The sequence below is a fragment of the Sprattus sprattus genome (assembly GCF_963457725.1).
Source record: "Sprattus sprattus genome assembly, chromosome: 7".
Classification (NCBI taxonomy): Eukaryota; Metazoa; Chordata; class Actinopteri; order Clupeiformes; family Clupeidae; genus Sprattus; species Sprattus sprattus.
In genome coordinates this window covers 29,595,605-29,611,192 of record NC_137926.1, presented here as the reverse complement: position 1 = coordinate 29,611,192, position 15,588 = coordinate 29,595,605, and the positions used below count along the sequence as shown (strand labels likewise).

At 43.3% G+C, this 15,588-nt stretch overlaps 1 protein-coding gene across 1 annotated transcript in view; it reads right to left on the bottom strand.

The window, feature by feature from the left end:
• The window catches only part of LOC308367798 (SH3 and multiple ankyrin repeat domains protein 2-like), a gene marked incomplete at both ends in the record, with an annotated part of 68,528 nt that overhangs the window by 25,460 nt on the left and 27,480 nt on the right, over positions 1-15,588 (bottom strand). The window contains 5 exons of the mRNA XM_080841787.1: positions 977-1,101; positions 2,458-2,540; positions 5,608-5,689; positions 12,725-12,838; positions 14,886-15,043. Coding sequence (XP_080697913.1) covers positions 977-1,101; positions 2,458-2,540; positions 5,608-5,689; positions 12,725-12,838; positions 14,886-15,043 — 562 coding nt within the window. The remainder of the gene's footprint in view (positions 1-976; positions 1,102-2,457; positions 2,541-5,607; positions 5,690-12,724; positions 12,839-14,885; positions 15,044-15,588) is intronic.

The window sequence follows — 15,588 nt, the reverse complement described above, 5'->3', positions numbered from 1 at the left end:
TGCAATTATCACACGCATCAAATAATTCATGAGGGGTTTGCATGCTGCACGGATAAAGAGGCAATCCTCATCCCTCGGCTGCCTCTTCCCACCTGTCCACCGCTCGCAAGACGCAAGAGTGCATCGCAGACATGAAACTTTTATGCAACGAAGGAACATTCCGCATGCAAAATGAATTTGTTTTGCTGATGAGGAGCTAAAAGCCCTAGACATGGGCCTGGCTGACTGGCTTTTGATTCATGGTCATCGCTCCATTCAGCCGTGGCCGTCATGGTAGCCATGTCTGTCAAAAGGCTCTTTTAAATGTAGCATGTGTTTTTTTTTGTGTTTCCTTCTTTTCTTCCAGACACAGTATCCATAGCAATCCAACAAAGACCTCTACTTGTAAGATCTAATTACCTACAAAGTCTAAATCTACACAAATTACAGATCTGATTTCTAGTGCTGCTGTTACAGAAGGTCTTCACAGCCAGGCAAGGTTGGCTTACTGTGCTGGCACAATAGGTCGAGCTGATACAGTGGGCACAAGGAGGAATGAAAGGAAGAAAGACAAAGAATAAATCCTTCTTAGACTCATTTTATACATTAGTCATACTGTGAATGGACAGATGTGTACTCCACAAGCCACTGCCCAATCACCAGCTTTGAAAGACCAACACTCCACAGATGAAGCAAGTTATGATGAGCTTCACTGCGCCCAAAGAGTCAGTCAACATTAACACTTGAGGGGACCAAAGAACAGCTTGTTGTTATTCGATTCCCTTGTTATGTTGTAGCACGTGCTACTAAAGCAAACACAGGTCCCTGTCCTTTTCTTTCTACCTATTCCAATAAAACCTTACAAGATGAGGAATTTGTTCATTAACTTAAAACAAAAACAACATAGCATTTCAAGGTCATCAGAGAACTTGTTGCCTGTGAATGTGTATGTTTGGCCAGCACATTGCCTAACCCAATAGAGTGAACACAGCCTTACCTCAATGAGGAAGTCCCCAGTGCGCAGGCCTGCCTGCCAGGCAACTCCACCTTCATCCACAGACTCCAGGTACTGCAGGGCAGGGAAGGCTGGTGTCGGGGTGAACTCCTCAATGGGGGTGTCAGCTGAGGAATGTAGGGCACCCAGACGAGCACCCAGCCAAAGAAACCATACTGTGAGTCACATTGTACTGAAGGACAGCTGACAGCGAGAAGACTTCCGACAAAGCCAGGGCTGCATTTACCCAAAAGCGCTGTGTTACGACTATTGTAAAATGATGAAGACACAACCATATTGTACAGTCTCTTTCTCTTAGTTACCCAGGCTGAGGCACAACAGTGCTTTTGGTAAACGCAGCCCAGAACAGTTGCACAGTCATGGTATAGACAGTACCAATGGGTCTCTTAATGAGTCAACAACAAGTAAACAACAGAGAGGTCCAGCCTCACAGCAGAGTGGGCAGCTGAAGAGCATCATGAGGGCATTCAGTGGCACGGGATGAGTGGACGGTGAGGACATGTTTGATGATGTGACGTGACGCATCTCATCCAAGAGATGACGATGCAGATCGGTCATGACACGTGACAGTGGGGAGCACATGCTCGGGGGAGATGGGTGTTGCTGACAGACAACACTATGGAGCGATGTTGGCCTTGGCCGCCCGCTCGGAGTAGAATGTGAGCTGGTGGAGAAGGTGGGCTTGCAGTGGGCTCCACTCAAACACTGCTGCACGTCCAACAAGCTCAAATTCCCCAGCGCTGCGGGACTGCATCACTGCATCCCAGTGCAGCTTAGCTTCATAGCTTCATAGCGGTGAATGGAAAAGACCAGACTTGGTTGGTATGAGGGTGGCGAAAACATGTTATTCTGTCCATCACATGTTTTGGAGCTGCTTATGTGAATACAGTATGTGAAAATGAACACAGCAAATTCTGTGAGACAGGGACAGAGCTTATCACAGAAACTTTGCGACTCAAACTGTCAGCTACGTGACATTAAATGTGCAACGGGGGTAAAAGGCAAGGACTGCCTGTTTCTGAGCAAACTCAGAACAGCCTGGCTCCAGGTTATAAAGCTTAGATTTAGTTTAAGTCTAAAGCTTCATCCACTGGACCAATTGAATGCATATCCATGTTGTTCTTTAAGTTGATTTGTTGTTTACTGTAGACTCTATTCTCTATTCTTAGTATTAAAAAAATGTGTTGTTAATTGCAGTATAATACAGTGGGGCACAGTGAACATTACATGCTGTGTTTTGTTTCCTTAAGAACCATAACATTTCAAGTAAATCTTAGGAGTAGCAACTTTTTTTTCTTCAGAATAGTTGCACATCATTGGAGGGGTGTGGAGATAAAGAAAACGCGAATAAATTTGGCCTATCTTAAGACAACTTTGATCATTTAAACCGGCACAACAGGGAACACATTAAGGTGAAGGAAGCATGAAGATGGGGAGGCACAAACAGTTGGTCCAGTTCCTACCTTTCGCCCCTCGTAGCACAAACCCGAATCCTTCATTATCCTTCTTCTGCAGCACTACCGTCTTTTCGTCAATAACACAGTCGCTGTGGAGAAAATTCCGCGCATAACGACCGTTATTACATCCTATCATTCTCATCATCGCAACAGCTGTTCGCCCGAAGTGATGTTTCATCATGACAGGCGTCGGCTGTCCTTTCGACATGATCTATACAGAACGATGCGATGTTGCTGAATTGCACCATCGGCGATTACTTCCAGAGAATAAGACCACCTTTGCTGTCGGAGGAGCAGCAGCACGATAAGGCGAGGGCCAGGGCAAACAAGAAAAACGCAAGAACCAAACAAACATCATCTCCAGAGAGAGTGAAACACACGAGAGAAATGCATGGGATGCTACAGAATCTTTGCGGGTAAACCGGCTCTGGGGAGCAAGGAGCGCAGAACGAGAGAGAGAAAGAGAGAGAGAGAGGGAGAGGGAGAGAGAGAGAGGGAGAGATGGTAGTTACTGTAGAGGCGGGCGGACAGACAGTGTAAGTGAATGCATGAATGAAAACGAATTTTGACAGACGGGTAGAAAAAAAGAGGGAATGTAGTACAAATAAAGAAAGAAATGAAAGACCATGAAAAGACCAGCACGAGTGGCGTATGGCTCTATAAAAAGAACTTTCAAAGCGCAGGCTTGTGAAATCGAGTATTGTGAGCGATAGTAAAGGAGGCCCAGACAAATGTGTGCAGAAGTCGCCTCTATTTGGCACGAGGCCACTGAAAAGAATAGGCTTATTTCAAATGCACAATGGTGTGATACTCTACCAGAAGGCATATTGTCATACAACCTTTCCATATCTTTCCAAAACACTACATTAAATATCGAAACCAAGAATGCTCAATAAAAATAACTACAATAATTTAAGGTGGAATTGATAGCCTACCAAATTTCTGCTCTGGTCTGAATCTGATCCTTAATAGTTCCCAAACTGGTGGCAGACCAATAGGATGTGATAGAAGGTTCCTGAATCTCTGACTCTGCAACTGAACAATTCATTTTCAAGTGCATTTCATACATAGGTCCTGAAGAGATGGTGCTGACTCCAGTGTTATATGTAGACTGGTTGTCATAGCAACATAAGGCATGGGACTGGCATTTGTCAGACCGAGCAACAAGGCCTTTAGTCAGAACCAGTCTTGTGGCTTTTTTAATGCTGAGATGCATTTGATCTCAATACTCTCCTGTAATTTAGGGCAAAAGCCACATAGCCTTGCCTTTTCACTGTACAACAGTTATCACACTTAGAGTGTGTGATACTGAATGAATGAATGAATGCATGCATGATTTAGGCATTCCTAGAATTCTCTGCATGACTATAATAGATATGCAGCTCACAGTTCAGCAGCAGTTACCTTTAAAGTGAAGGATAGTCCAGAGATCAAATTCCTGAACTGTGCTATAGGCTTTACTCTTGATCATTATGAAATTATCTGTGAAATTATACATTTGCCTTGCATAATGCATTTGCTCAGTGCAACCCAGCAGTTACTCTGGCGTCCATATGGTGATTTCCACATGGCCAGTCACAACACTGCAGGGGAATGCAGTGTCAAGTTTACCTAGAGAGAACTCTGTTCCCGTGACAAGCCACTGCAGGATGCATTCGGCTCTGCACTGCCATGGATTTGCTCTGCGTCTCCATGGAAACCAGTGCTGTACACAGGGTGTGTCAGCTGGTTCTGGGCACAGTAAAAACAGAGCAGGATCATTTTTCTCCATCCTCCTCAGCCTGAGAGGACAAACGCGCCACGTTTGAGTGTGACAGTGGCTTCACTTGGGTTTGCCCACTTGTTTCTCGGCCAGCCACACAACATAAACACCTATTTCCATGCATGTAAAGCTGAACAAGTATCATGGATAAGGACAGTCAGGAATAGTATGCAATGATGATATACTGTATGATGGGTCGTGTAAACTGTAGATTGCAGATAAACTATTACTACATTTACAGAGGATTCAGTCAGCCATGTCATTCAGATGTATTCAAATAACACAATTTTAGGGAATGCATCTGTGTTTAATTAGAAGGTTAGCATTTATTAGAGAGAAAACATTAGCATGCAACAATCTATAAATGATTGTTGGGTTGAAAAGGTTGGGCTGAACATGTGAACTCTGCTGTGCAGAAGGATATTGCTGTACCGCAACACAATCCCAACATGGAGAGGATACTGGTTGTGCTCCTGATGGTGATGACTACCCATAAGCAATGAGACCCGAAGCTCCAGCACTGCTTACATAACCAACCATCTGACAGTAAGCATTTTCACACCACTTTAACACAGCTCTTACAAACAGTTAAGTCAACGGCATTCTAATGAAGGAGTCTTATGCGTGCTGTGGTTTAAACGTATTTTCGTTACCCATAAATTAACACACATAATGTATACTCCCATTAAATAATAAACCAGGGCGCTATGATTACATACAGAGAAAATTATGATGTAGAAGTCTAATTATGGAAGGTCAGTTGCTGTACTTGGGAGATCACTGCGGACAGACTACTAATGATTGTATACTGCCCACACTGGCATTTTGATTAGAAAGCATTGCAGCTGACCAAATAGTTCCCTACATAATGAATGGGACTTGTGGATGGACTGTAGACTACAGCAATGAAAATGAATGTATTACTATAATGCGATTGTGCATCGCAGTATTATGATCAATTATTGGGATGGGGGTGGGTTTAAGCAGAGAAAAAGGGCAAATGGAGGAGCACATAAGGCGACACGGGGCATGAATAATTGATTAATGATCTTCTGACCTGGCCCTCCTGAAAGGTCTTAATTAAAGTCAATCAAAAGCAACAGAGGAATCATCTTTTGAGAGAAACAAATATTTCAATGTCAAATGATCAAGGCAATGGTAATATGGGAAACGATTATTCTGACAATTTTTGTGGAAGAATAGAGAGGCTAATCTGAACAAACTTCACAGTCTGAACATAAAAATAACTTGAACATATATTTTATTTTAGAAAGATTGCAAGATGTCCTAACAAAATGGAAACAGTGCTTTAATACGACAGAGGAACATTGCACGTTTGCATGTGTGTGTTTGTGTCTGTGTGCATGTGTATGTGTGTGTATATATATATTCACCTTGATGCATCAAAGCTGTCATAGGATCCCACTGTGTAATGTCGAAAAAGCTTTCTTCTCTCTGATCGGTCAGCTCTGGAATCTAAGGGAAATCATACAGGCCCAAAATTAAATATTTACCTGAACATCGGAAGTCTATTTATGATGTGCACTCATAACTTCAGTGTGTTCAGGGATTGTTGACTGTGTCTCAGTCACACTATATTGGCATATGTTGATGTGTACATAAAGGTATTCACCAAAGGAAACTGAAACGGCCAAATTTCAAACAGTATTTTCCTCTAGTAGGTGAATATGAGAATGTTTCACTGATAAAAGGTCCTAGAGATAGCATTTGGAAACAAGGCATTGTACCATCAAGCAAAATGCTTGAACTATACAAATAATCATACAAAATTCACAGTCACTTTGATCCCAGGTAGCAGTATCCAGCTAAATACTATACACTGGACCATCAAACAACAAAGTTGGAGTACAGTATGTCCTAAACAGCAGATCAACCTTCATTTAAAAAAAAAGTTTGATTCCTTAACCTAATCGAGTCGATAACAAAACTGCACAAAGTACATTAGGCAGGTGGCATCAGAATGGAAACCACGGTGAGTTCCAGCAGGTAGCTAAATGACTTGAAAATTAAGAGGTGCGAGCAACTCCTGCAACAATCACACAGGGCAGGACACAAGGCCATAACCCAGTGTGCTTCTCCTGAAAGGCTACACTCAGACACGCCACTGCACTGGAAGTGGAGGGGCAGCGGGGGAGGGGGTTACAAACGGCCAGGATGCTGCACAATCAGAGCTAGGGAACCTATGCGGTTAATGAACGGCTCCTGGGTGGTTGGATGCTGAAGGCTGAAAGAGCGCATCCACCCCTCCTCCAGGATTGGCTGATAACCTGGATATTTCTCCGGGGAGAAAGGACACTGCCTTGTAACCTGTGAGATGTGTACCACTGCTGGATATGTTCTGGCTTCATGTATGCTCGAGAGATGCAACAAGAGAAAAAAAGAATCCCTTGTTTCCTTTTCTCATTGTGTTTTGCTGCTTGACCAAATGTCGAATCGGGGTCACCATAGATATTGGCACGAACACGCATGCATGTGCATTCCCCTGTTGTTTACCAGGATGTGTGTGTGTGTGCATGCATGCTTCTGAGAGTACAGTTTTAAAAGACTTGGAGGCGCTCAAACTATGCTCTATTGTACACTATTGTTCTCCTGCAGTTATGCTGATATGCGATGATATCAGTCATCAGGAGGCTGCGTGGGATTCGACACTTTCCCCCTTCCAACCTACTCACTGGTAAGCCGTTAAAGTCACAGCCGCTCGTTTCTTTGTTCAGCTGAGATATTTTTGATAGAGTGCAAAGAGGGGGAGGGTGTGCACTGTTATAAACATACAAAGCTATTCTGCTGAACTACTGTGAGTCTCTGTGCCATCTCGCAGAGTAGGCCCATGATACTTTCATCATTTAGCTGAGCTACACAACAAACTCGCATTCGCACTCTGTGATGTTCTGATGTCTGCTTATATCTGCCGTTACAGCCAATATCAAACAAACATCAAAAGCGTAAACAAAGTGAGCCTTAGATCAATAGCATGTCTATGATTCTCTTCATCCATCGCCCTCTCATTCTCTCTCTTTCTCACTTTCTTTCTTAGGCTAATGAAACACCCTGGCACGGCTAACCTGCAGTGGTGTCTACCGCTTTCCAGTAAAAGCTCTGGAGTGCAAACACTTTCTCTCCACCAACAGCCGAAAAAGAGCCCACTTGACAGGAGTGTGGACAGCAATGGCAGAAACTACAGCAGTGAATAGGAAATTATCTGGTGTATCTAGCCTTGGAAGGCTCCCCAGGTTTCTACTCTGGGCTTGCCTCTGACTGGTGTCTATAAAACAGAGAGTGACTGTGTCAAGCTTATGGCCCCATCCTGTAAAACATACAAACAAATAACATCCCACTTTGATTTCCACACCAGGACATCTTTCCTTGGAGGCAGTTCCGCCAACATGTATATTTTTCTTGCAGTGCATTTTCCCCTTTAGCATTACACAAGAGATAATACGTGTCCTCATGGGAAGACACTGCTCTAGATGGTGGAATGGAAATGTTGTTCTTGTCATGTCAAATTATTAACAGCAAACAAGGATTCACAACAACAGATTAACACACTGAAGATTTCCATTCCTCCACAGTCACACAAACGCAACAGCTAACCACCAATATGCAACAGCTAACACCAATATTCCCAACTTCACTGCTCACATGCCATACCAGCTGGTTACATTCTCCCAAAGCATAGCACACTGTACCTCCAAAGTGGACCTTCTTCCTCCTGGGAAGGTCATCCATTTGGCCCTTGCTTTGATTTCGACTTCCTCTTTCCTCTCTCAAATGGAAGCCTTTCCTAAAGATACGTGTAGCTCCAACAGCCAATGGAGGAAACAGCGCTCAATGTCTCTCCCTCAGGCCACACTGCCAATGACTCCAGCGCATACCCGCAAACTTTGAAACTGCTTAAACAGTGGCAGGCATGAGACAACCTTTGCCACTACCAACCCCCAGGAAGAACAAGCCATGATAAGGAGAAGAATCCTATGTGAGCTCTGCTTTCAGCACTGAACAGGAGAGAGAGGGAGAGAGAGAGAGAGAGAGGGAGGAAAAAAAGATGGTTCAGAAAAGAAAAAAAAAAATCTTGCCAAGGCCCACTCCTTAGCAACAGAGCTGTACAGTGTAGAGGATGTTTCCATGGAAATATATCAATCAGGGATGTACATGAGTGTGTTCCTCTGAAAGGTCCATGAGAGTTTGGCACTATACTTATACTATTATTCAACCCAACAGCAGGCAGGCAGGCATCACCTCCTCACAGGCAACAGGGCTCTTACTCACATGGAGCTGCTGTCCATTTTAGTATCCAGGCTCTGTAGTGGTATGCCTGTGCAGGCTGTTGCCAGGATGAGTGTTTTCTTCTTCATATGAATGCAATGCATTTCTGTAGCATCGCTGCTTGTTTTGTACAGAAGCCGAGGCAAATTCCCCAATTTGAAAATGTTCTCGTTAGAAAAGTGTACTGATGATGGAATACATATCAAGATGTTGGATGCCACATAGAAGAAGCGTACAGTGTGCCTTTAACCAGACGTTACACACAGCTGACTGTGAAAGCTGTGTTATATGACTGCTTGTACAGTGTGCTGTAATGCAGTATATGATTGATAAAACCAACATCATGACCCAAACAGCGACATATTTACAGACATTTACATTTTCAGCAAGAGCAGATTTTTCGCTTCCCTGTCCCTCTCCATGGTAACCACATCCATAGCTCTCTTACGACTGGTCACATTGCAAGGTTGGAACTGGTTGTGTGTGTGTTTGTGCGTGAGAAAGGGGGAAAGGAACTGAAAGGGGGAGGGGGAGGGGAGCGCAAACATTGGTCTATTATACCACGGGGGGTTTCAAGGTTTATGGTTTTCGTGGTAGAGTGCTGGAGTAGTGTCCCTGCAGAGCTGGAGTATTTCCCACCATTCACACCTTCCCCCACGCCAGAGCGCTGAGCACTGAAATCCCAAATTAACCAGCAATGGCTGCAATCCAGGTGGTCTGAGACCGAATACTCCATTTTTCAGTGCGCCTTCAGCTTTGGTTAACCACTGAGGAGGTGGACAAATCTAAATACTGCATAAAAAGCACAGTGCAGGGCCTTCTTGGCATAAACGCCTGGTATTCATTGAACACATTCATTTAAGGGGGCGTGGGTTGGGTGCGGAAAAAAACTCAACGATCAATAACCAACAAGTGGTCAAATTAGATATGGCAGTAGCCTTTAACTAACCTATTTGGTGATGAGTTTATATTTAGCTTTGTACTTTTATAATATGGTCAGCACCTACCTGATAGCCTATTTTGTTTTTAGAAGAGATAGCTAAAAGATAGATCATTTATTTGATAGATTAAATAGATTAGATAGAGAGATTGATAGATAGATAAAGAGATAGATAGATATTATTTATTAATACAATGGACATGCCCCTAATGTGAAGCAAATGGAATGGAACGATACATAGCCAATCATAAAAGCGTATTTGATCCAGAAAGATTTGATCCATTTTAATAAAAACAAATAGTTTTTAACTTTCCTGTCATTTAAGTATTAACTTTGAGAAAGTTTGTAGTTTAAGCTTTGTGACGGTCATGGTACGACTGCACATGAAACGCTCTTCTGCCCCTGATCTACGACTGCCAGCCATGTAGGTTTATTTAACGTAATATTTAATAATTTTGTAAACGGTTAACAGCATAAGGCTCAACGTCTACATATGGGGCTGGTCTTAACGCATAATTCGGGTACATTTAATTTTATATTTAATATTGTTGTAAACGGTTAACAGCATAAGGCTCAACATCAACATATGGGGCTATTTTGTATTACTGTTACTAGTAATGAATGCACTCCTTAACTAATAATTCAATAAACATGAAGCTTAACATCATAAACCTTGGTGGATTACCTGGCTCGTTGTAACAGTGTCGCAAAGTGAAGCAAGCGTGACTACGATCCGGTAACAACTACGCATGCGCGACTGCGATAGGGCAGCCTACTACGATAGGGCAGCGACAGGGGGTTCGAGTCCTCATTTAGCTGGTCAGTCCGTCGGCAAAGAGGCGCCACCGGGGATAGGGGAACATTGATTTGGTTCCCAGTTTAATTACACTGGTGATTCCCTGTAATGGCTGTAGGGACAAAAGAAAGGGTATTGACCAAACCACTTCAGTAAGGTGTCTTTACAGGCCTGGGAATGTTAAATAGTCATTTATTTGATGATGTTTAGCACACGGAGAATACCGCATTCGTGTTTTCAGGGTTTGTCTTGTAATCTGTATCTTTGGCTTTTTCTTTTTTTTCATTAGTATCTTTTTGTATTGAATTTTGAATTTCGGTTCCCTAATCTACAATTTTTTGGGTTGGACTTTGGCCATTGGCCATACTCACATATAGACAGTACCCCGACGCTTGGTCTGTCACTTGGATAGGGAAGGTCAATCACCAATCAGTGGCTAAAAATGGCTGTTCTGTTTGTCCTTATAATGGTAACCTTATTGGCATGCTAAGCTGCATGTATGAATTGATCTACTTGATTCTGATTCTCTCATCTCCTTCTCCCTTCCTTCCCAACTGCATTTCCTTTAAATACAAGTTAGACAAAGGTAATATGGAGAGTCACATATTCAATTTCTCACAGCATCTATTTAAGTAAAGCCACCTGGCTTCAGTGTTCTGAAAACGTATTGCTTACAGCAGCTTTAACATTACAGGTACAGTCCAAGATACAGGTGAAAGGTCCTTTCCGTGTTCCTGACGCATTGTGTTGATTGGCTGGAATGGTGTATGTCTCTGTTCAAGCCAGTTTGTTTGTGTCCCATTTACAGAGCCAGGACTGTAAAGAGCAATTCTCTAAATTTGACAAAAGGTATATTGCTTTTGAATCGAGGACTGCACCTTGATCTTTCCAACACAAGGTATATCGAATACTGCAAGCCAGGAGGCATTATGTACCAAAGCTTACTTCAGCAGCAAAGCCCTTCACTCTCCAGAGGGTAGTCACATGGGCCACATCTATTAGAGCGCTGACAGCTGACGTCGGCCCACTTACTTCATCAGCAGCAGCATGCCTTGATATCTGTCATTATTCCTCCTCCCCCATACAAGATCCTCCAGTCCATTCAGTGACTCCTCTTCACATAGAGAGCACCCTTCAGATGCAGCACAGGAGCAGAGGCAGCCCCCTGGAGGAAACCTTTTTTTGTCAGATTATTCAAATGTTTCAATATGTTAATAGAAAGGCATGAGGGCTTTGGATGTTTTTTAAGCCATTCATGGGGCTGCCTGTTGAAGAATGGAAATGATAAGCAGAACCAGGCCTCTCAGTAGGCATCTGTGAACGGCCCCTCAATACTGAGCATATTCCACTAGGAGAGAGGGAAGCTTGGCAGCGCTGTGATCCTGCTGATTTTTTCAGAAGACCTCAGAAGACCTCTGGTGCTTGGCCCTGCAGCCCCGGCCACATGGAGCCCTCCGTGTGCAGTTCTAAAGCCATGGCACAGAGGCTGCACTGATGTGGAAGGCATTCATTTGGACCAAAATAACAACTTTCAACAGAATGTTGCCCCTGGCCCCTTATGCCAATTTGCACACAGACTATGCTGCCATGCACACACATAGTCACCCATGCACAGACACACACACACACACACACACACACACATAGCAATGTTCGGATAACTGCAACACATGCTGAGCTTTTTCATGAGAACCACCAAGTCATTGACATGGTTCCTTGACCCAGGACACACAACGCCTGGCCTATAGATGTTGTATATGCCTAAAACTTTTATCACACAGTTCTGCTCTGTTCATCGTAGTATATTTTTTAGGGACTAGATTAGCCATGTATCCTGACATGCTGTGCTAAAACACATAAGGTTAAGGTGCATCCTTAAGAAAGACACTGGGATTTATGAGTGGGTCTGTGTGGATGGTACGTGAGGATACTGATTATCGCAGTGCTCTAGTTTAATTTCTTTAACTCCCCTCATTCCATATACTCCGTTTAAAAGGTTGTTCCGGTATTGTGCCGGAGATTTATGTTTCATTAATGTGTGCAGTCAGGCCTAGCCGCAACCAATGAATGCAAAATGAACTACAGTAAGAGCTAGCAATGACCAGGAGGCCTTTCCCAAAGCACAGAGGAACGAACAGAAACAGAGAGAGAACTTATCAAACTGGGTTACTGTTAATCATTGTAAAAACATATTCTGCATTTGATAATAGTTTTTCTTTTATCCAACAGTAACTGCCAAATCAACGTAGAAAAACCTTCCACACCTACCCATACACCTCCCAGATGACTACAGAAAATAAGAAAAGAAAAGTGAAAATAATTTAAAATATACCAAAAAAATAAGAAAAATGACTAAATCATTATATGCTAAGCATTGCGGTCATGTAGCATATAATCAATATGTGGTCAATCAGCAAAGCTATCATATAGCACCAGGAAACCCCCCAGTGTGCGGTGGGAACCCTGGATGAGGTCTCAGTGAGGGACTTACAGGGTCGGTCCTCGTTGGCCTTGTTGGGAATCTCCTCCACACACTCAGCAGGGAACCATCCCATGGTCCCACGCGCGCTGCCTTCCCAGAATCCCCCTTCTCCAATGCTCAGCACTAGAAGGAATGAGAAAGGCATTACATCTCTGTGCATGTGTCACTCTTAGGCTGCAGTATCTGATGTAAGGACATTCACTGAGGTCAGCAAAGTATGCTCATTCACTTGAAGGAGCGTATTGGGCCTAAGCCCTCAATAAATTATTATGAAGGTGGGAAACGGGGAAGAGGATGGCCTTGCCAGAAGGCATGTGTCCTCGGTGACCTTATTCTGGTGGCTCCCTTCTGCCAAGGCACGGTGAGTTATGCACCTCTAAAAGCTCCGACCTGAGAGCAGATACATCATGGACATCTCTGCGCTTTTGTCAGTTTTCATCAGTTTCCTCTTCTGACAGCCTCACCATCCCTGTCAGCCTTAGACAGAATAAATGTGTGTGCTATTACACCAAGCCATAGTTCTCAACACAGGCAGTGAATAATAGCACCTGTTCTCTCTTTATGTATTTTCCACTCTATTTTGTCCGACTAAACATCTGTATTAGCACAGATGATACTCTATACTATACTCTTTGAGTATATATACTATACTCTTTGAGCTGAAAGTATAAATGCACTAACGAAAAAATGCAATGAGGACCTATTCAATGATTAATTGAATAGTGAATGCAAAATGTCCACAGTAACCTTAAACCCTTTGATACTGGCTTCTTAGTAGAACCCCTCTAAGGGTCCTAGCAATGATCATCGGAGCAGTGAGGAGAGGGAAAATGTACAATCCTGTGGAACCTTTTCCTAGCAGTCGAATGGGTCTTCAGGGTACTACCTCCCACCTTGTCCAACATTCCCACATCCACATTCTATTTGCTCTAGAAACATTCCATTGAATTTCAATTGGGCTAACCGTGTAGCTAATGGGAATCGATCCGAATTCAGTTAAACATGACTGGATAAGCTCATAGCTCATGTCACAAGCAGTTAATGGTGGTCCAAAGATAAATTGGGATAGTTAACTTACCTTATTGAACCTAATGGGGAGATGGGACATTATTTTACTCAGTAAAGGCCTGTTAGACTTTCTGCTCTGTTTCACAAGATTCCATCCTCTACATGTCTGACAGAGGGGATCCAAAATCTGCATTTTTTTCTTACCTCACTGACAACAGCCGCACTGTTGTAGTCTAATTACAGCTGCACTGTTGTAGTCTGGTTACAGCCGCACTGTTTTAGTCTGATTACAGCTGCACTGTTGTAGTCTGGTTACAGCCGCACTGTTGTAGTCTAATTACAGCTGCACTGTTGTAGTCTGGTTACCACCGCACTGTTGTAGTCTGATTACAGCCGCACTGTTGTAGTCTGATTACAGCCGCACTGTTGTAGTCTGGTTACAGCCGCACTGTTTTAGTCTGATTACAGCCGCACTGTTGTAGTCTGATTACAGCCGCACTGTTGTAGTCTGGTTACAGCCGCACTGTTGTAGTCTAATTACAGCTGCACTGTTGTAGTCTGGTTACAGCCGCACTGTTTTAGTCTGATTACAGCCGCACTGTTGTAGTCTGGTTACAGCCGCACTGTTTTAGTCTGATTACAGCCGCACTGTTGTAGTCTGATTACAGCCGCACTGTTTTAGTCTGATTACAGCCGCACTGTTGTAGTCTAATTACAGCTGCACTGTTGTAGTCTGGTTACAGCCGCACTGTTGTAGTCTAATTACAGCTGCACTGTTGTAGTCTGGTTACAGCGCACTGTTTTAGTCTGATTACAGCCGCACTGTTTTAGTCTGATTACAGCCGCACTGTTGTAGTCTAATTACAGCTGCACTGTTGTAGTCTGGTTACAGCGCACTGTTGTAGTCTGATAACAGACGCACTGTTGTGGTCTGATTACAGACACAATGTTATAGTCTGATTTAAAATGAAAGTACCTCCTCCCCTTCATCACCTGTAATACTCCAAAGAGCTTAATGACTTGATGCATTAAAACAACAGGTATAATATGCCCTTCTCTATTAAGCATTATCAGACTGCAGTCCAAGCACAAACTGAGCTAAGTAATGCTAAGCTAAGTCAAAGCTAATGGAGTGGCTCTGATGGTGTGGATGAAGTGTTACCTTTGACTCTGTCGTTCTTGTACAGTGTGATCTCGCCCTCAGCCTGTGGCTGGTAAGATTTCACCACCACATAGTGTCTGCCTGGGACAGCACTGTACAGCTTGCGCTTGGAGCTGGGGGTCTCTGCACTGGACAGGCCTTCCCTGCCGGGGCGTGGGCTGGAGAGATGTCCAGAAGGGTAAGCTTAGTTACAGTGGGCCTGGCATAGAAACATGTTTTTAACAGTGATTTACTTTAACACTACCACAATAAAGGTGAGATCAACTGCCTTTTCTTCATTAGTGATAAAATGACAAATTACTCTAAGCTAAGAAAAACCAAATACACAGTTTTAAGTCCAGTGATCACATGCTGTCATGATGTCAATTAATACCATCAAAATAATCCAGTCCATATTGTGGGGGGTAATTTTCTCCACACCTAGGGAGATAATTTAATTAGCACACTCACCATAGATGGAAATAAGCAATGCACAATAGGGTATGGGGGATGTGGTTCCTTGCAAAATGTGGTTTGAACATGTTATTTATACTTGTTTATAGCAATTTGAATAATGGTATTAATGTCATAGTCTTTGCCATTTCCGTGGTCACACACATTATGCCCTGTTCAACAATATTGGATTTGCATCATAAACAGACCAAAAACCACTGACAGACCGTGATGGAGAATTGTGTTACTCCTCCCCCTTGTGGACAACAGG